The sequence below is a fragment of the Lutzomyia longipalpis genome, chromosome 2 (assembly GCF_024334085.1).
Source record: "Lutzomyia longipalpis isolate SR_M1_2022 chromosome 2, ASM2433408v1".
In the NCBI taxonomy this organism is placed as follows: domain Eukaryota; kingdom Metazoa; phylum Arthropoda; class Insecta; order Diptera; family Psychodidae; genus Lutzomyia; species Lutzomyia longipalpis.
Window position 1 is genome coordinate 37,793,353 of NC_074708.1, and position 23,164 is coordinate 37,816,516.

At 32.9% G+C, this 23,164-nt stretch overlaps 1 protein-coding gene across 4 annotated transcripts; it reads right to left on the reverse strand.

Moving 5' to 3' along the window:
* Nucleotides 1–880: 880 nt before the first annotated feature.
* Nucleotides 881–23,060, reverse strand: LOC129791455 (uncharacterized). 4 transcript variants are annotated; one of them, XM_055829642.1, is made up of 23 exons: nt 21,591–23,060; nt 20,960–21,359; nt 20,615–20,685; nt 19,539–20,544; nt 18,700–18,800; nt 18,045–18,257; nt 17,775–17,976; nt 17,352–17,698; nt 17,131–17,284; nt 16,920–17,043; nt 13,933–15,037; nt 13,110–13,857; nt 12,073–12,287; nt 11,883–11,999; nt 9,069–10,111; nt 7,413–7,792; nt 5,898–6,229; nt 5,218–5,826; nt 4,911–5,150; nt 4,166–4,245; nt 3,964–4,055; nt 3,301–3,607; nt 881–3,186 (listed from the first exon to the last, which is right to left on the reverse strand). In XM_055829642.1, the coding sequence occupies exons 1-22, from the start codon at nt 22,189–22,191 to the stop codon at nt 3,334–3,336; spliced, it is 8,454 nt and encodes a 2,817-aa protein (XP_055685617.1). In that variant the 5' UTR covers nt 22,192–23,060; the 3' UTR covers nt 881–3,186; nt 3,301–3,333. The 4 variants fall into 4 exon arrangements, with proteins under 4 accessions (XP_055685617.1, XP_055685616.1, XP_055685615.1 ...); XM_055829641.1 differs by having other exon boundaries at nt 7,413–7,804; XM_055829640.1 differs by having other exon boundaries at nt 11,778–11,999.
* Between the last annotated feature and the right edge of the window lie 104 nt (nt 23,061–23,164).

Consider the following 23,164-nt stretch of genomic DNA (forward strand, 5'->3'; position numbering starts at 1 on the left):
CTTTTGCACTTAAGGGGGTCTCTTGGGAAAGCTGTTAGAATAGACACATTATTAATTTTGTCATTTTTCTTTGTTTTTTTTTCTTAAACTTGTTTCTCCGATGTTGGTTACATTTGTAGCCTAATTATAGAAGTGTAAAAAAATCACTTTTTGCCATCTTGGGTGCGACGCCATCTTGTGATTTTCCTCAAAACACAAAGGTAGGTTTTTCTCAAGATCTACTGGATGGATTTTAATGGGCTAAAAAGCAAATGAAAGAGGAAATACCCATTCAGACTCTGTTGGAACAGAATTTTAAATTTCCATTTTTGGGCTGAGAGAAAAGTGGGAAAACGTCAAAAAATCGTGAACAAAACTCAAATTTTTCCATTTTTCCCAGCCCCAAAATGGAAATTCAAAATTCTGTTCCAACAAAATCTGCATTGATATTTCCTCTTCCACTTGTTTTTTACCTCATCAAAATCCATCCAGTAGATCCTGAGAAAAACCTACTTTTATGTTTTGAGACAGTATCGTAGAAAATCACAAGATGGCGTTGCGCAAAGTGATGGCGGAAAGTGATTTTCTTATTCTTCAAAAATAAATCTTTAAATGTGGCCAACACTCGAAATCCAAGTTTAAGAAAAACCCCAAGAGAAATAAAAACATTTAATTTCACCAGCTCTCAATAGAGACCCCCCCTTAATATTGAATATTTTTACTAAATTAAATATTAGATTTTTTTGAAAAATTTTCCAGTTGATGAAATGGATAACTTGTAGATTTTTCCCCTTCAAGGAGGTTGGCTAATGCTGGTAGTCTAGTCACAACAGAGGTTTCCAAGTGAATGTGATGTGATCAACGAGCAATAATAATAAATTTCTCACCAATAAAACGAGTCTTTTTTTTCTCAATAAATTTGATTTATTTTCTTATTTTAACATTTGATCAGTGTAACGGGGGTAACATTAAAGGTATTTGAACCAAAAATTTGCTTATAAGAAAATAAGAGAAAAAGTGTAAGGTAGGTACATATATACAATCATATGCATGTATTACATCTATATTGATTTTTTATTTAATTAAAAAAAATTGATTTTCTTTTTCCTGGATTCTGATGTAGTAATTAATAGATAAATTACTTATATCTGTCCCTTACGAATGTAACTTTTTTTTAAATATTTTTTTAAAAAATATTTCATACTACTGTGGTGAACAAATAGAACGATATAAAGGAGTTCATGCAGCGGTCATGTAAAAACTTCCTCTACCGCAAAACAATTTTGGTCCATTTAATCTAGTAGGGAATAAGAAATAAATATAAAAATCGAGAAGGAGCTCCCCAATATTCAGTGGGATCACATAAAAAATGCCAAAAAAATGTCCCTCGAGAAGATGTTTCAAAACTTTTTTGTAGACTTGTCGCGCATTTTCCTTGGAGGTTTTTCTTTTCAGTTGATATTGGGGAGTTTCTTTCAGGATTTTTCTATTTTTCTTATTTTCAAGAAGAAATGGGTCAAAATTGTTCTGCGATAGAGGAAGTTTTTACATGGCCCGTGCAAGACCTCTTTTGAATATTTAATTAAATAAAAAAGACCGATTATGAGAGGACCCAAAAACACCTTTTTGGGATGAAAATGTATAAAGAATTGCGCATAATAATATGAATAATTCTGCATTATGTTTTTCTTGTCAATGTGAATTTTTATTCATGTTCGTAATACTTTTTATACCATTGTTTTGTGTTCATTTTCCATTTATTTTTTTCAATCAAAATATTAAAAAGAAAACTCGAAAAGGATTTTTTTTTAGTACTCTGTGTGATTTTTAATATTAATTTATTTCTTATTATATTCTTTACTAAACGTCTACCTAAACGTTTTTCTTTTCATTCTTCCTCGAGCATATTTTATTTATTATTTCTTTACCTAATGGTGCGTAAAAGCAAAAACACATTAAGTTTTGCGTATATAATATTGTAATACAGAGAATTTATTTTACATTTGAAATTTTTTCTGCTGTTTTTTTTTTGTTTAAAAAATCTCAACTTGAAAAAAAAATGTTTAGTTTAGAAAAGGGTATATAGGTTATAGATAGTAAAATTTAAAGAGGAATATTCATGAGAAAAATGCAGCAGAAGAAATTTTATAAGATAGTTAGGTATGTAGGTAGGGGAGGGCGGGGCTAATAAAGTCACTTAAGGGTTTGGAAAAAGCCTAAAATATCATATTTCCTAGCTAGATAGAACAAAATGGTCTGAGAAAGAGTTGTAGGGCGGTAAATTTCCTAAAGAAATAAGCTATACATTTTGCTTTATCTATTTGGGAAATATGATATTTTAAGCTTTTTCTAAACCCTTAAGTGACTTTTTTAACCCCGCTCTCCCCTATATAATTTGATAGTTGGCAGTAAGAAAAGAAAATAGAGTTTCAACAATAAAATATTGATTAGGTATTTTTTTCTTAATGTTCAATTTATACATATAATGCATATATCTGTATTCATTTAAATGTGTTTTGTCAGTCTCCAATCAACAAGACATACACGTTTCTGCAGTTTATTAATTAATTTTTTATCGATTAATCATTGATGATTTTCGTACATTTTTTTCTTCATTTTTTTTTGTTTCTCAAAGTGCGATTTTTAAATTTATTTTCGTTGCTATTTCTTTAATTTGCTTAGTACCTAAACTCTTCTTTTTTTTCAACGACATATATTTCGCCATCGAAATAGATAAATATTAAAATATTTTTTTTTTAGATTGTCTTTTTGTATTTATCCTATTTTTTCCGACAAATTGCTTTATAACATTATTGACATCCAAATGAGGAAAAATTGAAATTCACGCGTAATTTTATCACAGTGAAAATTATAGGTATATAGAGACGTGTTTATGCAACAGGTAAAGTGTGAAGTACAACGTAATTAAAAGCTTTTTATTTATAATTATAACATTAGCCTAAATCAGTGCGGATGTTATGTATGTATGTATGTATATAATATGAAAACTTTCAATGTATAGTATAACGAGGAATTACTAATTTCGTATAATATTCCAACGAGATTTGAAAAATATTTTAATAATAAGTATATATAGGTATATATATCCAAACAGAAATTGTTTTTCTTTTAATTGCATTTAGAGTTTCTTTTTTTCTTGTTATATTCATCATTCCGAGTAATTCAGAGTGGATCACATCGTGATCTCTGAAAAATATATTTTTTTATACTTTAATTGAAATATTTTAATATTTTTAATATTAACATAATTTAATGATTTCCGCATTCAAATTGTCTTTTATTAATCTAAAATTAACTTACCTCATCACTCTGCTATGTTGGGTAACTTATTGTTTAATCACTAACAATATCACTGGGTGAAACACGGTGTCGATCTTTGAGGGAGCTTTTTTGATTTTCATGCAGATGAATAAGACGCTTCTGCCTACCAATGACTTTAAATGCTTGTGGGCGATTCTTTACTAGATGACTCGTAGTTGGGGAACTTAGAAGTGGTGCAGTTATTTGTGCTGTATCAAAATTATCATTATTATCCTCATTGCAACTATCTGTGTGTGAGTTTTGGTAATCTTTCTTCTTTATTGATTGCTCCAATCTCTTGAGAAATCTGAAAATATTTATTTTTTATATATAACGAATGAATTGTTTTAAAAATAAATGAAATAAATCTTTAAAAGAAATAATTAAAAAGAAAAAGGAAATTATTCCCTAGGGGATACCGGGGTTAAAAAAGTCACTTAAGGGTTTGGAAAAAGCTCAAAATACCTATCATATTTCCTAAATGGATAAAGCGAAATGTTTAGCTCATTTCTTTTGGAAATTTACTGCCGTACAACTCTTTCTCAGATCATTTTGTTCTATCTAGCTAGGAAATATGATATTTTAGGCTTTTTCCAAACCCTTAAGTGACTTTATTAGATTAGATTAGATTAGATTAGATTAGCCCCGGTCTCCCCTACATACCTTATTTGATTCCCAATAGCCCGAAGTTTGTTAACTTTTTTTGAAATATTACATTGTAAATATTGCGCTCCTCTCCTTGATTCATCTAAGTGCTGTTTATTATTTGTTTTGAAGAAAATATTACAAAAAAAGGAAGAAATTATTAGAAAAGATTTTTTTTTTCATTTATAAGAATCAATTATAATATTTTTCTTTTACTCACTTCTTCATCATCTTTTTGTAATTCTTTAACATAAGATTCAGGGAATATAATACACGGAGCATTTGTTGAAGATGATGAAACTATTTGAAAATATATTAAGAATTAAAATATTAGTAATGAGAATGAACGAGAAAAAAAAACATGAGGTCGATTCTGATTAAAGTCTTTCCATTTCTTTTCTAACAACTTAAAAGATGTTGAAAGATTTTAACAGATGAGTGTTTTATAAATCGTTCTATTGTTGTTCTCGTTGTTCTTATGTAAGTAAAATAAATAATTTGTTATTTCATAAAACAGTCAGAAATATCTTAACCCCTTAAGGATCGTAAGGAATCTAGCAGGGGAAAGTGACGTGAAAATAATTTTTGGGAGTTTCTTTAGACTCAAATAAAATATTTGGACAAAACTCCGATATTTTAAGTTTCGGTTTTTCGTTCTTCCTGGCTCTGTGAGTCCTTGGGACCATAAAGACATCGTCCTGCATTGGTTTTAGCTCAAAAAATAAAAATTAACTATCCGAAATTAAGTATTTGAAAAATCAAGCTATGGGACGAAAGCGTTCCATTGATCGTTGGGGTTAAATGAAACGTGGAAAAGGAATTCTCCTTGTAAACCAGAATTAAAGAAAGAAATAAAATGACAAAATCTTATAAGATTTTTCCCAGGATACCAAAAATCTTATAAATGACGAATTGTAAGAAAAGAAAAGATTTTTATCAGAATCAACCCCCATATTTGTATTTACTTTTATTTTTTTGTGATACTTCCATTGGAGATAGGAGACTTTCTGATGACGAAGAACTACTTGCTACAGGTGGTCGATGGAGAGGTCTACGTTTGGGGCTTTTGCGACTTGTACCAATGAGACTGTGATGGTGGTATTTTGAATTCTGTAAAGTATGTTGTTGCTGTGCTGCTGTTTGCGCAGTATCCTTATTTGGTATCTCTAAATGTGATGAGCATTTATTTGGTGACTGATTATGTCCTAAATTGATTAAAACAAATGTATTAAATTCGAAGAATTTATAGCTTTAATTAATGAATTAACAAACCTCTAAATGAAGACTTTCGCTCCCTTTTCTTTCCTGTATTTTTTCTGTGACTTATTGCCGATACTAAATTCCCTTTCCCATCGGACGATGGAAAGTCATAGAGGCCATCTGAATCTGTAAATAGCAATTGTTGGTCCTTTTTACCATAGAAAAGCGGTGAGAATCTCCCCATTCCTATTGTTTTCTCACTAAGGGGACTCTCAGAACGCGACGATACAGGTGATAATGCCTTTTCAGCACCCATATCACTCTGAATAACAATCGACGGTAGACGGAGTTGTGCCATTGCAATTGGCTCCTCAAGGATACTCTTTCCCGTCTCAACTAGTTCTTTGTTGAGAAAGAGTTCCAATTCTTTGGCGCTCTTAATTTCACCATCGTCAATTTTTTCATCAATATGATCTGTTCCAATTCCTTCGTCATTTGACTCAAGAACAGCTTCATCACTCAATGTTTCTGAATCGGAGCGATTTCTCATTCGGCTGTGATTACCTCCACCACCAGATGTTACCGATGCACTCGTTGTGATGGACTGGGATGTCTTAAGGGAGCTTCCTTGACGACGATTACTATGTATTGATGCTACATTTAAACCAGAATTCGAGGAGCCTAAATAAAATAATTAATTCGAACCTATTTTTTTTTTCTAAAATTCCTTGCAAAAGAATATTCTTCCTCACCATTTCCTGGTTCCTCATTTTCACCTGGGCACAGTGGATTATTGGAATTACATCTGCTAGGACCAGGACTTGCCATACTGGAGTATCCAGATGAGCTGAGATTACCTTCTGAGGTTGTCCTATCACCGCGTGTAACAATGGAAAATGGACTTAAGTAGCACATCCCTGTAGATCCTGGAACACACAAATGCGCATTTGCTTGTACATTCCCCGGAGCTGGTGATAAATTATCAAAATCCGATTCAACTTCGCTAAAATTTGATGTAATTGTTATTAATGGTGGCGTGAAGGGTAAATCCAATGATGTTGGCTTCTCCCATTGCTTTAGAAATCTGTAATCAATTAATTAAGTTAATTTAATGTAACAATTTTAGAAATTCTACAGGAACAAAAAATTGCCAAAATATGAGAATTTCAAATAATTTTTCACAAAGAAAATATTGAATTCTAATATTGGTCATTTAATGAGATTTTAAGATTTTTATTTATTTTTTATTTCAAACTATAGTTTCCAAAGTTTGCACTCTCGTTAAATGGCCGGGATGAAATTCACCAGCCAGCCATGCTTTAGATTTCTTAAGAATTACTTAAGAATTTTAAAGATTACTTAAGATTCTTTAATTTTTCTTACAAATATCTTAAGTTTTCTTAAGATTCCTTGAGAAAAATTTAAGATTCTTCAGTTTCTTAAAGGGAAACTAAAGATTTCTTAATTGTAATTCGAGCAAAATGGATATTTTTGATGATTTTTACGTATTTTGATGTCCGAAAGCAACCAGAAAAAATCATCGAAAAATTTGCATTTAACCCAATCCCAATTCAATTTGATTGAAGAAATCTTAAGTTTTGCTTAAGAAAACTTAAAAATCTTTAATTTTTCTTTTGAGATCTTAAGTTTTTTCTTAAGGAATCTTATTAAAACTTAAGACATTTTTAAAAAAAAATTAAAGAATCTTAAGAAATGTTAAGTCTTTCTCAAAAAAACTTAAATCAGTATTTTCAATTTTGAAAATAATTTTTTTTGCTCAAAAAAATTGTTTGTTATCTGGCGAATATTTTTTTAAGGCTAATTATGTAAAATATTTCCTATGATCTGACTAGAACTTAGTACCTTTTGTGGTTAAATTTACTACTTTTCGGCTTGAACTTAGCACTTTTTGGGCTTACATTAAGTAGAATCTTTTGTTAGGTACTCAATTTTTGCCTTTTAGGATTGAAACCCGAATAATATTTTTTGGCTTAAATTTAGTGTTTTTTAAGCTTGAATTTAGTAATTTTTACGCATCAATTTACTACTTTTGTGCTTGATTTTAGTCTTTTTCATTCTAAGTTTGAATTAATATTTATTTTAAGATTTTTGCTCCTCAGTCTGAGTTATTTCAGGATTAGAAATTAATATTTTGATTTCTTTGGCGAATAATACGAATAATTTTATTCAGATAAACACCCCTTGCCATTGACCATCCCTTATTTTATTTTAATTCAAATTCTCAATAATAAAAATCCTTTTTATACCTTTTCTGTTGATGCTTATTGGGAAAGAGAAAATTCGTCTCTCCTACACTTGCCCTCTGTGGTGGTGGAGATCCGGGAAAAAGTTGCATAGGTGGTGTTGTTTTCGTTGGGCTCGGCGTTTCAATTGTTAATGTTGGAATTATTAGTTCCCGCGGTCGAATTGGTGATAATTTTACATCAGTCTGTTCCTCTGGAGTAGGTGGGTCGATATCAATTGAAATTGACATTGCCGGAACACGCATTTGGAATTTACTGCGTCTCATTGAATGCGACGGCAGTGGCTCTGAAGTTGGTGTATCCAATGAAAAATTCTCAACTTCCGAATCCGTTGCGCGTGCATTATCAGCATGGAGTGCAACACACACGCGTTGTGAGAGATTCTGAAATAATTTCTAAACGTAGAAAAGAAATATTTTTTCCCAAAAAAAAAGAAAAGAAAGAGAGAGAGAATGTGAAAGAGAAAGAAAAGTGTTAATTATGAAGGAAGAATTTAAGGAAACCCAGTAAACAAATTTTGCCAATAATTGATCAATTATTGAGCTCAATATTGAATCAATGTAGATCCGCACAATCAGTCAACTATTGATCAATCAGATTGGTATACAATTATCGTTCAATTTGCAATCAATCTGATTGATCAATAATTGGACAATCATATTGATAATAAATTATTGCTCAATTAATGGTCAATATGATTGATTGTCAATAAGGCGATGCTTCCGTAGGTGTTAAACCGAACTGAAACATTCGTTATTTTCAATGAATTTTACTTTTTTTATCTGACAAAAATTATGTATTGTTTTGACGATTTTTCGTAAAATTTGTAATTACCTGGAGGAGGACCGAAACGAGCTTTCCAAGAAAAAATGGAAGACCAGAAAAATCGTTTGAAGCATGCAATGAGAGCAATAAGTATAAGAAAATGTGGAAACTTGAGGGAATGTCAAGCGAGATGCTATTAATGGCGGCAAAGTGTAATCTTAAAAAGGAAGGAAAGCCAGATATGGCGAAAGTAATAGATGAAATGATGAAGGATGATGGGCGTGCAACGGAAATCTTGAAATTTAAGTCTGCCCATCAGCCTCTCTCCGCCGATGAGGCAATGTCCCTCTTCATCGAGGCCAGGATGCCCCATTTTCAATACGAAATTATCCGGAGGAAGGCATTAGAGAAGGAATGCATGGTTCACTGAAGAAATACTGATAATTACTCAGAAATTGCATGATTGACCGATAATTTAGCATAAATTGATAAAAATTTCAAAGAACAATTTTTGTTCAATATTTGATCAATCCATGATCAATAATTGATAGAGTTAAAATTGACTAAATATTTATTGATCAATAATTGAGCATAAATTGACCAACTGATTGATATAACATTGAACAACAATATTTGGTGAATAGTTGATCAATCCATGATCAATAATTGATTGAGGTAAAGTTGATTCAATATTGAGTGTCAATATTGAGTCAATGTATGTAGGTCCACAAAGATGATCAATTATTGAGCAATCAGAATTGACCTGAGATTGATCAATCAATTGACCAATTCTTGATCAATCATTTATCAATATAATTGAGCGTTGGTTGGCTCAATCATTTGTTTACTGGAAGTATTCACGTAGTCATAGAAAGCAGATTGTGCGTAACTTACATCAATCTTATTACTATCTTCATCACTGAAAGATAGTGGATCTTCATTTGGGCTGGGACTTCGTGTCCTCTGTGGCCTTGGCATTATTGGTGTTAGAGCCGGCGAAGGCATTGGCGTTGGCAATTCACGAATAGGCGATAAACATTTATTTATAGCACCATTACCGCCTGATGGGATCTCAAGCAATATACTCGGTGGATGCAGTAAGTTTGAACTTGGAACATTCTTATGAGCACTAAGAGGATCCAGTACAGGCACTTCAATGGTACTCTGACGATAAAATACCGGGGAATCCGGAGCCCCGCTAGAGAAGCTAATTGGTGTATGCATTGATGATGTAGATGAATCATCATCCCCAGGGGCATCATCCTGTGGACTGGATGCCGTAGGTGTTGTTGACGGTGAGATAACACACGATGGCGGAAGATTTGCAGCTGCACTTGATGAGGCGAAATTTTTAAACATGGCAAGAATCGAATCGGCACTGGATACTTTCGATTTAATCCGTTTATTGGACCTACCAATGTCGGTTAGGGCCAAATCTGAGCTCGACAGGGAATCACTGCCCTGATTCGACGACGTACTATGTGGGGATCGTATTTCATTAATACATGGCGACGGTGGTACGGAACTTGCACGTAATGGTATATCAACAGGTAGACTCAATCCACTTCCGTTATTTAGTACCCCAACTTCCATATCAGATCCTGAACTAATTTCAGCTGATACCTTACTGAGTAGTCGGGCAAAAGTTACTTTCTTCTCCAACTTTGGATCACATATGGGACGTATGGCTAGAGTAGATGCTGAAAGAGAATTTTCCGTAAATGTTGTTTCCTTCACATCACTTTCTCCATCCGCCGCCAATGGTTTTAGGTGATTATCAGGCAAATGGACAAGTTCATCGAGACTCAATTTTTGTCTTTGCTCAATTTGTAAAGCTGGTGCAGGAGATATGAGATGCTGAAGAATTTGCTTCTTTTCTGCTGCATTTTTCCTTGTTGGTGTTGAATTATTACGTTTTTTCCTCGGAGATGGTGTTCCTGAAGAATAAATTAAAATAAAATATAATTTCAAAATGAAAAAATATAAAAATTTATCAATGTAACATTAATAGTTAATAAAGCTTTTTTAGAGCATTCAAAGCATTCAGTCTTTGGAATTATTATTAACATGCCGCCCATAGATATATCAGGTGTGGAAATTTAAAAAATAAAACTGTTGCGCATTTATTGAATTGCAAAATATAATTTGAGAGAAAGAAGTTCAAAAAAAAAGAACAACGAAAAATTGTCCATCAGCAGCCACTCTAAATTATTTTTTACACAGACAGATGTAGAGAACGATAAAAAATAAAACTTTTTATTTCTTTTATGTGAGAAATTAATTGAATTTTGCCTTTTTCTAATAGTAAGATTTTCTATTTCTAATTTTTCATGTGCTGCTTGTTACTTATAAATTAATTTTGTAAGTACTTTGCAAATTAGAAAAAAAATGATATGCATACTTACATTTTATTAGGTAAGTATCAATATTTTTATAATATAAATTTAGTAAGGTAGACTTGATTAAAACATTTTATTTTATAATTCAAGAAATTAAAACAGATAAATTAAATTATGGGGTATATTCTGATTAAAATCTTTTCTGATGTTTTTAAATCGTTCTAGAAAAGAAAAACATAAAATTGTTCAGGAAAATAGTCAGAAAGATCTCTGAAGAAGCCTAGAAAAGTAATTTTCCTTCAAAAATTCAAGGGGTGTTTATCTGGCGAATATTTTGATTTTTTGGCGCATCATCTGAAGATTGGCAAATCCTCTTATCTCAATCATTTAAAAAACTCTTTTATTTCTTCTTTTTAGGCTTGAAATTAATAGTTTTTTTTTTTCATTTTGAACCTTTTAGGACTGAAAATCGAAAATACTTTTTTCGGACTTAATTTAGTACTTTTTAAGGTTGAATTTAGTACTGCTTAGGTTTCAATGAAGAACTTTTTAAAGCTTTTGTCTTCAATCTGAACCTCTTTAGAACTGAAGATTCGATTTTTTTACGCTTGAATTTAGTCCTTTTCAGACTTAAATTAAGTATACCTTTTAAAGCTTTTTCTCTTCAATTTTAACTTCTTTAGGACTAAAATGCGAATTTTAGTTTTTGATCTCTAATCTATATCTTTTATGACTAAAAAATAATTATATTTATCTGCCGAATATTTTGTTTCCTTTTTGCGATTCATTCATTATATTTTCGAAGATCCGAATTATTTGCTTTCAGATAAATTACCCCTTGCAAAAATCGGATTAAAGATAGAAATAAAATGTAAAGAATTTTTTCCAGAATACAAAAAATCTTATAACTGACGAATTGTAAGGAAAGAAAAGAAAATATTTATAACAGAATTTACCCCTTTATTTTAAAGTTTTTTTTTTGCGTGAAATAAATTAGTTTAAAAAAAAGTATAAGGGTATGCATATTTTCAGTGCATGTGAAAGTGGTGCAGTGCAGACACAACACCGACAAAAAGGGTGGATTGAAAGAGGAACAAATAGTTAATAGATTGTGTTAGACATTTACTCAAGTAACTGAACAGCAGTTTTGATTTATGGACAAAGAGTTGGAAAAGTTTAGAATATAGTTTATATAGAGAGGAAGATGAAAAGTTCTACTTCAAATTATTTTGTTTAATCTTGTGCAAATCTCTGTCTGTCTTACGTCGAGGAGGGGGCCGCAAGAGATCATCAAGTGAAAACGTGCGAGCGGTTGCCCCTCCGCTTGGTTGGGGGCTGCTAAGGCTCAAAATGGATGGTTTTCTTATACCCAGACGACCGAAGATGGATCTGGGGACACCTGGTGTATTCGTTGTTTGTGGAATTGATGTTGTAAACTGGAGTTGTTCTCTCAAAGATGTATGATGAGAATGCAGAGAACCAATTGCTGTAAAATATACAATTTTTTTAACCAATTAAATTAATTATTTAATCAATTATTCATTTAGTATGAAACTCACGTCTACTACGGTCTGCCTCTTCTGCTAATAATTTTTCAATTTTTTCAGGAAAATGCCTTTTGGCACACCATACGAGTCCGATAATTCCAAGTACCACAAAAACCGTCATTAATCCCAACCAAAATGGTTCTTGAAGCATTCTCTCAGAGAGCGGCTTATACGGAATGTGAATCATTTTTCTTTCACACCTTTGTCCCTCCCACCATGCATGGCACCTGTTATTACAAATAAATTTAAACAAAAAATAATTATTTTGGAATTTTATCCACTCCCAGTAAACAAATTTTGCCAATAATTGATCAATTGTTGAGCTCAATATTGAATCAATTTAGGTCCACATAGTTGGTCAACTATTGGTCAATCAGATTGAAACACAATTATCGTTGATTAATAAAAATAATACAGTCATATCTCGTTTTATCAAGTCTTGATAAAACGGGGTATAACTGTAAAATAATAATAAAATTGACTCAATATTGATTGATCAATTGTTGAGCATAAATTGATTGAAAAAAAATTGAAGAACAATATTTGTTCAATAGTTGGTCAATCCATGATTAATAATTGATTGAGGTATAGTTGACTCAATATTGTTAGTGTCAATATTAAGTCAATTAAGTCTGCATACATGATCAATTATTGAGCAATCAGAATTGACCTGAGATTGACCATAAATAATTCATTTGATTGACTTTTTCAATTGATTTATCAATTATTGATCAATCGATGACCAATCAATATTGATTGAGCTTTCATTGACTCAATCATTTGTTTACTGGGTAAGCATAAATTGACCAACAGATTGATAAAAAATTGAATAACAATATTTGGTCAATCTATGATCAATAATTGATAGAGTCAATGTAGGTTCACATAGATGATGAATTATTGAGCAATCAGAATTGACTTGAGATTGAGCAATCATTTGACCAATAATTGATCAATCTGATTGATTCAATCATAATTGAGCATTTATTGGCTTGATTATTTGTTTACTGGAGTTCTTTAATGAATTTTTATTTTTAATTGCAACTCACCGGCAAAAGAATCCGCTGTTCTTCTCAAAACAATCCCCACGCCCTTGGCATGGATTATCCGCACAAGGTTTCTGTTTATGATCGCATGTCTCCCCACGGTATCCAGGTAAGCAATTGCACCGATAATTGTTCGATGTAAGTTCACAATGGCCAAAGATACAAGGATCAAAATCGCATATTGTAAGACCACAGAATCTCCCAGAGTAGTGTCCTTTGCATTGGCATTGCTTAACATTGCCATTTGTAATGCATTTCCCACCGAATTTGCATGGATTCGGCATGCAAGATTCCACCCATGTTTCCCTTGATGCCAGCTTTGGTTTGTAATTTGTGTCTGAATGGATTTTAACACTTGCATTCAGTGGAACACCTTCAATGCCCATCTTCGTACGTTGCCGTATGTGAATGGTATTGAGGTAGGAAGTTATAAAAATTGGCGTATAGCCTTGCTGAAATTTCGTGGGCGGTACATCTTGTGTACTCGCGTGGATTGGGCAAAGTATCCAAACTGTTCCATTGCTATCGGCATAATTATCGTAGATTTCCAATGCAGACCCCCCTGTGCACCCTCGACTATCACTAATGAGGACACCGTGTAATTCCAATGTTATCACTTCGCCCAATTGGACAATTAAATGCTGCAAGAAGTCCACATCTGGTGGCATTGGAAGTGGATAATTTAGTTGTACGAGAACACCACTTGATGCATTCAGTAAATTCACAGTACGCTCCTCTAGTACAGGGTGACCTAAAAAAATAAATTTTATTTGAATTAAAAATAAATTTATTAAAAATCACTAATTAACAACCCCCTGAAACTTACCTATTACTTTGTAAGTAGCTCTAAATCCACGCCCAAGGGGACGAGCCCCACTCCTGAGGATAACTTTGAGCTTCTCAAAAGCACTGAGGAATACACCATCATTGAGCACATGTGGAGATGAGAATGGATGTAATTCTCCATCACCGAGATCAATTGTAACCGAAGCATCATCAATTATGTTGAAATCAGTAAATTCCAGCCATATTTTTTTACCAATGGGTGCCTGTAGGACGAAAGTACATTCAAGTTGATCCAAGAGAAAATGTGGATGGTTTGGACTCATAAATACACCCTCTTTGGATGTTAGAGTCTGCTCGGGGCATCCAGTTATATCAATTGCTGTCCACGTTGCGGAAAATCCCATTCCAGCTATCGAGTAATCGCTGTGAAATCGCAAAAGAGCCTGATTTTTGCTGGAGACAAAGTCAAAGCGTGACATATTGCTCTCATAGCTGCCACACCAGCGTACATATGAGGAAAATGATGGAAAATTGTCCACAATTGTGTGTTCATTCTCTTGAAATAACGTACGTTTGTTTCGCTCATGTAGTCTTAATCGAATAAATCGATTTGTGGTTGCAAGTAATTTTATGTGTGCCATCAAACTCTGTTCGGCACTCTCAACAGACCTCTTCCGTTGACGCCACTCATTGAACATCCCCGTGAGCATGGCAATGGGAATTTTCTCAGTTCCCGGATCCATCAGAATACTTTCTTCTTCACCATTTTCAACACTCACATAATCATACAGACACTTCTCCTGTGCCTCAATGTCAATTCGCTGAAATTGCACAACTATTCGCGTATGCTCAGGACTGACTAATTTAATGTAGTAATCAGTATTCGGTGGGTAGGATTTAGGATAGCCAGGAGAGACAAGACGTCCTTCTGTACCAGTTATAGTCTCATTACGAATTCTCACTACATCCGGTCTATTTGGTATTCTCTTGCAAATATATCCACCTAGAGATGTACATTTCTGTGCAGACCAATACAGTCCAGATGGAAGCATAGGTGTTGGTGACATTTGCCACTGCAGTCCTAAACATTGCCGTCCATTCGCATCTTTTTTACCTTCAAAAGTTGCCTGTCCAGGTAACCAATCCTAAAAAGTAAAGGAAAATACGTTAAAAAATTCTTTTTTTTTTTTTTAAATATCTTAGGTTTTATTCAGACTGTCTTGATTTCTTAAGGGTTTTTCAAGTTTTTTCTTAAGAAAAATTTAAGATTTCTGAAATTTCCCTAAGCAAAACTTAAAATTTCATAAATTTTCTTAAGCTAAAGTTAAGAGTTCTTAAGAATTTTTGAGATTTCCTTATATATTTTTTTTTTTAATTTCTAAAGATTACTTCTGTTTCCTTAAGAAAAACTCAGGATTTTTGAAGTTTTCTTTAACGAAAATTAAGATTTTTTAAGTCAGATTGAATCAAATTAAATGCATTATTTTCAATCACCGAAGATGATCAGGAAAAATCATTGAAAAATATGCAATTTAGGCCGATTCAGCTTCCTTTGGAAATGTCAACCTTCGTTCAAGAATACTTAAAAAATCTTGAGTTTTTCTTAAGGAAACTTAAAAAAATCTGAATAAATTAATAAATGTACTGGTAAGCTGACCAAGCTTACGGGAGCTGTGTTTCTTTCAGTGTACCAATTTTGTGAGAGCAAACTAGAACGCAAATTAATTTAAATACGCGCAAAGTCGGGAAAAGTTGAAAAGTCATACCCTAAGAAATGTTTGGAAGGCCATATCTCGAGAACGGATCCATAGATTTTCATGAATTTTTTTTTGTTTTAAAGGTCTCGAAGTCAGCTATAACATATCGAAAAATGAAAAAAAATTATGTCGCCATTTTCGAAAAATTCGAGTTCGAAATTTTCGAAAACTTTGTTTACGATTTTAGCGCCTCTTGCGGTCATTTTTCGAAGTTGCAATGTTCTAGACATTTGTAGGGTTTCACGAAACCTTTCATTTGCGCTTGAGTTGATCAAGATCGGACTTGTAGAACCCGAGATATGACATGCCTACTTTGGAAGGCTATATCTCGAGAACGGATCCATAGATTTTCTTCATTTTTGGCATGAAGCAAGATAATATGGTCAGCTACAACATATGAAAAAATGAAAAAAATTTATGTCGTCGTTTTCGAGATATTCATCGAAAACTCATCAAAAATTTTGTTTTTGATTTTTGGCCCTCTAGCGGTCACTTTTGAAACTTCTGATGTTCTAGAGAGTTGTAGGGTTTGTTGAGATCTTTCATTTGACCCCGGGTTGATCAAAATCGGTCAAGCCGTTTTCGAGTTATGGTCGATTTTTGATGAAAAATTGTGGCGGCCATATTGACTAAACGGTTTGACCGATTTTCAAAAATGAGATATCGTTGGAAAGCACTTGATGGGCCCTACAACATATAAAAATTTCAGCCCTCTAGCTATAATAGGGGCTGAGATATAACGAAAACAAAATTTTGAGGTTATCCAAAATGGCGGACGGAGGGGTGGGGGGGTGGATTTGACTTCGTAATCGGATTTCTTCAGGTCGATATTTAAACTTTGCCGTTTACCGCAAGTCTCTATCTATCACCGTTCTCTTGCAATTTAGCGTTGTACTACGGCCGGACGGACGGACGGCCGGACGGCCGGAAAAATTTTTTTTTGGCGCATACGTTTTTTGGAATGTGGGGACCCTAATTCGTGCTCATCCCAAGTTTGAGCCCGATCTGACGACTTTCGATTTTGCTCGGTACACAAAAGCTGTGTCTGAAAGAAACACAGCTAAAATCTTTACGAATCCTAAAAACTCTTAAATTTCACTTAAACCTGATTCAGCCTGACTTAAGAAAACTTAAATTTTCGCTTAAGAAAACTTAAGAAATTCTTCAGAAAAATTTTAAAGTCTTAAGAAATCTGAAGTATTGCTTAAGAAAACTTAAAGCTAACTTAAAACTGTCTGACAAGTTAATTTCATCCAATATTGCTACTCACTTGAAAAGTTATGTTAGAACCGTCAGACCACACAAAATTGCCATTCTTTGTTAATTCAGCACCTAACCAGTAAACTGCACGCGGAGAATAATCCATCTCATTTCTAATACTCGATGTTATAAATCTGAAAATATTTTTTATTTTCCTTTAAATGTCTGAAAAACTATTTACGTGAATTTTAAGAAAGTGAGTTTCAACAACTCTTTTGTACCTTTGTTCATCTACATTCGCAACAGATGCTATTTGTGCTCCAATACTGCGGCATACTTGTTGCGCTGTCCACCAATCTACTTCGGGAAATGACACAAATAAGTAGCATGATTTGTTGTAGGCTCTCTGTCGATCATCTCCACATTCGGAAGTTACTAAAATAAAAAAAGTAAAATATAAAGTAATAATTAACCAGAGCTTTAACGATTTTTGCACACTTACCACTTTCCGTATAAACTTTTGCTTTGTAACCATTAAAGTGGTGAGAATAGTCAGATGAGAAATGCAATGCCAGGCTGGAACCTTTTGTAACATAGCGCAATAATTTTAATTTTGAACTCCAATCACCACATAATTTATGCGGAATTGAAGCCTCATCATTCGGTTTGTTAAAAAGAATTTTATGTGAATATATTTTTGATTTATCACTTTGTTGGAATTTCACGTCACTCCTTTTTGCGAATGACGTAATAACTTTATGAAAAAATGCCGAATTGATTACGCCATCAGTTTGTGGTGGTAGCAAGTCTATATTTGGTTCCAATATTTCCAATTTATCATAGCTACAGCTGCAAATACAAGAATTTATCAGTTTATTTCATTAAAATGTTTTTTGTCTTTATTTTTTTGGAATTGTAATCTTACTTTGGCTCATCTTCAAGAACTAATTCTTCAAAATCAATTATAATCCTATGCGTAGATGGTGCAATGATTAACGTGTAGCAGTTGACATTATCTGGGTATGGATGAGGAAATCCCGGACTCCATACATTGATTTTTGGATGTTCAATTGTAAGTTGGATTGATTTATTGCAATCATTTCGCCACTGTGCATCTAATACGGGGTCTAGAAAGCAGGGCAAAAATGTATTTTTTTTTTAAATTGCAAATTGAAACTCATTAAAGAAATCTTACCATCTACCATGGGACGTTCGCAGACAAAGTAATTTTCTGCTTCACAATCACGATCATTCCACATAAAGGAGTTAACTAATGGAGCTTGATTTGGTTGATTACCAGGTGGGAGGCGAAAGAGACGTCGAATTTCAACACAATCCTGACTACTTAGTCCATCATCGTTCGGTTGGCGATTGTACTCCTTATACTTTGACCAACCAGGGAACCAATCTATAATATGTATAAGACAAAAATGCTTTAGAACAGTCTAATCTTTTGAAAAATGACGAAGTAATTCTCTAATTTATTTTGCTAATACGGCAAAAAAAATATTAGACCACTAGTCAGACAGACTTGAGTTTTCTTAAGAAAGACTTAAGTTTTCATAAGATTTCTTAAGAAAAAAAAAACTTATGATCTCCTTAGAAAAAATTTAAGATTCTTATTTTCTTAAGACAAAACTTAAGATTTCTTTAGTCAGGCTGAATTGGACAAATGTCCAAATCTTAAGTTCCCCTAAGAAAACTTTAGAATCTTAAATTTATTCTAAGAAATTTTAAATTTTTGTTTATGGAATCTCAAGAAAATTTAAATCTTTCTTAAGAATCCTTAAGTCTTTCTGACTAGTGAATTTCACGCACTATTGTTAAAATTAAAATGAAATAAACATTACTTGTGTATGAAAAAGGAAATGCATCACTCCAATGAAAATCACCCTCGAAATTCTTATCGGATGCTCCAATCCAGTATGCAAGGTGATCACTGTAACTTGGACTGAAATAAATTTAAGAAAAAAATGTAATTAATTTTGAATTTATAACGAATTTTAACGTTAGAAAACTTTCTTGGTAATTTAGCTTAGGTGGATCAAAAGTTAATGCACGTGTTTGATTGTCTATCTATATATCTTTTGACTGACTTGAAATATCTTAATAATATCTAAAAAATTCTGAGAGATAGACCCAAAAATGTGAGAAGGAATTTTTAAGATTTTCACATTTTATAGTCTAGCTGCCATAATTTTTGAGATATCAACTTCAAATTGGAAGCAAATGAAAATTTTTGAGTTTTTCAACATTTTATTTTTTAACGTAGGTGTCACCAGTTGGGACCACCGAATTATGAGTATGAATGTGGGACAGAGTAATGTTTTGAGTGAAGTTTTAGGGAACGCGCGCATCTTGGAAGTGTTAGAGAAAAAAGGAGGATTTTCTTGTAATAAAAAGCAAAAAGGACTTGATGAGATAATGAGAAGTAGTAAGAGGTGGACAAACACTGAAGTGAGTGTGAAGGCGACATTCTGTCACGAAAATTGAACGTGAAGGGAAACAGCGTGCATCAACGTAACCTCACAAAGCAGCATCCGGAAGGAGTCGACACACGCGATGCCGGAGGAGAATATCTCTTAAGTGTTCTGTTTATCTGCTTGAGGTGAGTACAAAGTCAAGATATAGACGATTAAACCCATGCATTAACTTTTGACCCACCTGGTAAAAGAATCCCAAAACTCACCTATTTATGATGAGTTTATCAATAATTTTTTGTTCTTGTTCCGATTTAATGGAGACTAAATGTCCACCGAGGTGGTTACATTCACTTTCAGCCGCTGCCCATGATAGTGGTTTCCCTTCAATGACACTTATGCAAAATTGCTGATAGGCTATCCAGCCAAAGGCACATTGTGAAACGACAGATTCAATATTTTGAGCACTATACTCCACTTGAAGGGACGGATAGTGTGCAATTTCACTATCATCGATTAATGGTGACGGTGGTGTTCCTCTCACGAATTCCGCTGAATACTTTCTAACTGCTACGACAATTGAATTATCACTGGAGATTAATGTAATCTTTCTGCTTTGACTGAATTCATTGTAGCAGTAAGTCCACCTTCTATCTGCTACTCTATCATACACCTGCACCTGAAGACCATTACTATCAACACCATCATTGCAGAGAGTATTTGCAGAATCATTCGTATTGAAATATTTCTTTCTTGTGCTCAAATTTATAAATTCACGTTTTGTATATTCACTCGTATTGTGGGCATTTGTTGTAAGCATTAAGTTAATTTTGTATCCGTATGGTAGGTGAATTTTGAAGTAGCATTCCAATAAGCCGGCGGGTTGAAGGAAGAATGTCTGATTCTTCTGAGTGAGTGTTACATTGTAGCAATAATCAACAATTTTGTACTCAAATGCAAAGGATGGACGATTAATTATGCGAACTGATGTATTTGAGAGATTAGTGAAGTAGTAGCTGCGTTCGCTATGTTGGAGCTCTTCGAGTTTCCCACAGAGACGTCGATGTCCTGTAAACTTCAAGAATCCCCCCTCGGAGCATGGCACATTGAGTCGTGTAACATGCACCAAAAGGCCAGAATGTGTTTGAGTTGTTGCCTTAGCTTTCAAAGCTACTTCAGAGACAGACGGAAAAAATACAGCACAGTCCAAGTGCTGGGTCGGCATGGATGTAGAATCAAAAGTTCCACTGAAGTGCTTTAAGAAGAGTTTGCAATCTAAAAAAAAATTTTTAAAGATTTATTAAAATGAAAATAAAACTACTTTAAAGTAATTAATTTTACTTGCCTTTCTGTACGTTCATTGAATATTCCAGTTCAAATACAAATTCATGCAATTCAGTTGTTCGATAAGAAATCCTGTAAAAAAGATAAATTTCTTGTGAAACTCTGGTTGATTTAATTTTATTGAAAACCACACATAAATTGAGAAAATGGAACTCAACGTTTACTTTATGTTTCTTTGCCACATTTCTTGAAAACTTCTACTTGAGATAACTATATCTAGCATTTTTACAACATAACTTTACATTAGTCGATATGTATACGAATTGAATTTTTCTCTTAAATACAGAGATATTGCGCTGAGAAAGTTTCGAGTTGAACTATATAATTTTTTTTTCTTTGAACCTACCGAAAGGAAACGTGTCTAGCCTCAGTGTCAGCATCAATATTTGGACTCCATCCAATTGAATATGTTTCATGGTCATGCACAGAACTTCGTGACCAAGAATTTTCGACACAGTTGTATGTATGTTGGTCACTATTTGTATTTTCCTCCTTCCGAGAATCTTCACGATAATGTCGATTCCACGACTGTGCTAAAGGTGTAATCCAATCAAGAAATTCTTTTTTTCCCCGGTTTCGATCCATGGAAGACTTAGGTACTGCTCCTTTCTGTGACTGTTGCCACTGATGTTGTCCTGTGTATGATTTATCATGATTTTGCGTTTCGATAAATCTCCCCCCAGGACTTCCATCGATTAAGGATTCCACAAAAAAATCACGTACAGAGGACATTGACGTTAATATAACTGAAATATAAAATATATAGCAAGAAGAAAAATTCAGTAATTTTTCTCGTTTAAAAAATATGATTTAATTTGCATAATTTTAAATATTGAATACAAAAAAAATTGTCTGATTTTAATAATCTTTTTTTTTGTTAAAATAAGCGCAATATTTTCCTTCAAAAAATTAAATTAAAAATTTTTAAATTTTTATTTTTGAAAATTAATTAAATTGGAAATTTTTGAAATCTATACCTTTATAGAGAAGATGCTTCACCACACCGTGTGTTGTATCAAAAACGTCATGAATGACGTCAAATTGCAGAGATGGAGGTTGCAAAGTTGATTTAATGAATGATACCTCCTCTGTCATCTCACCATTTAAATTCAACCTTATAATCGTATCTGTTGGTCTAAGATATAAAATTGAACGCTCACTACAGGGGGAAAGCACATTTTTTGAATCTCTATTACTGCTGCCGAAAAAGCTGCCATTCTCTGATGGAGCTTTCACTGGATCCTGTGTTGTGGTGGCAATAAAATGCCCATTATCATTATTTTTTAATTTATGCACATAGTTATCACTAATGTCCAGTATCTCATCAAATGATGAATTCTTTATTATTTCCCTCACATCATCACCATATTCGGTGCGATCTTTCGTGAGCAGAAGCGTTGGGATATCTTCCGACACACCACCACCATCGCTATGACCTTCATGTACCATTGATAATCCACCTGGTGGTCCAGGAGATCTTCCTGGTGCTGGGTCACCACTTACAGGACCACACAACACACCCAAAAGTCTATACACAATGCTAAAGACAAGCAATCGTCTCATGATTGCACAACACATTCATATAAAACAAATCAATTCTAATAGAATATTATATGTTGCACATGTTTTGTTCTATTTTATCATTTCTGCATTCATTTCTTTTACATTCTTCTTCCAATAAATTCACCAAAAATGTCCACGTGTTGCTATTTCCATTTTCTTCACACACAAATTAGAACGATTCTGTCTGCTTAAACACATTATGTAAGAAGTAAACCTAATTTTATATACATAAGTATGTATATTATGTACCTACATTGTATATAAATAAAATGTGAAAGTGGTGTAAGTTGTATTATGTGTTGCTTAAAATATAGAATTAAATTATATAAGAGCACATTTTTAATATAAATAATTAGACCTTTTGCGAGGACTATAAGATAGGTAAAATATAAAACAAATTATTACATATTTTGCGCAAATTAAAATTAAATGTTTGAAAAATATGCAAACGCCTTCGTATAAGTATTAAGAATAAGTTATTAGAAAAGTTTTTCCGCATCTTTCAATTTATTTTTCACACTAAAATTAGCAAAAAAAAATGAAAATATTTCTTTTCCTTCATAAATTAAGCACAAAAAATTAATCGACGTATATTTTATGTGGTGAGTGGAAAAAATCAATAAATTTCAGAATGTGAAATTTCTTCTTTCACTCCCTCAAACATTCAATTTAGCAAGCTAAATATTATCTAAAACTCCTCTTTTTTTTATCCACAATTTGTCTGCAAAACTTTAAATTTGGAATGTTATTGTATATAAAAAGGTAAGAAAAAAAACTATGTTGAACTTTACGAACAAAACGTATAAATTTTCACATGGAAAAAAGAAGAAGAAACCATTGTTATGTAGAAGAAAAACTCCTTAAATGTCTTTTTCATTGTAACTTATTTCACAATTAAACATTTTCTAATAATATGATTGCCTCAAATATTAATACGAAGAACTTCAATTTTGAAAAAAAAGAACATTTTTTATATATTTTTCTTTTC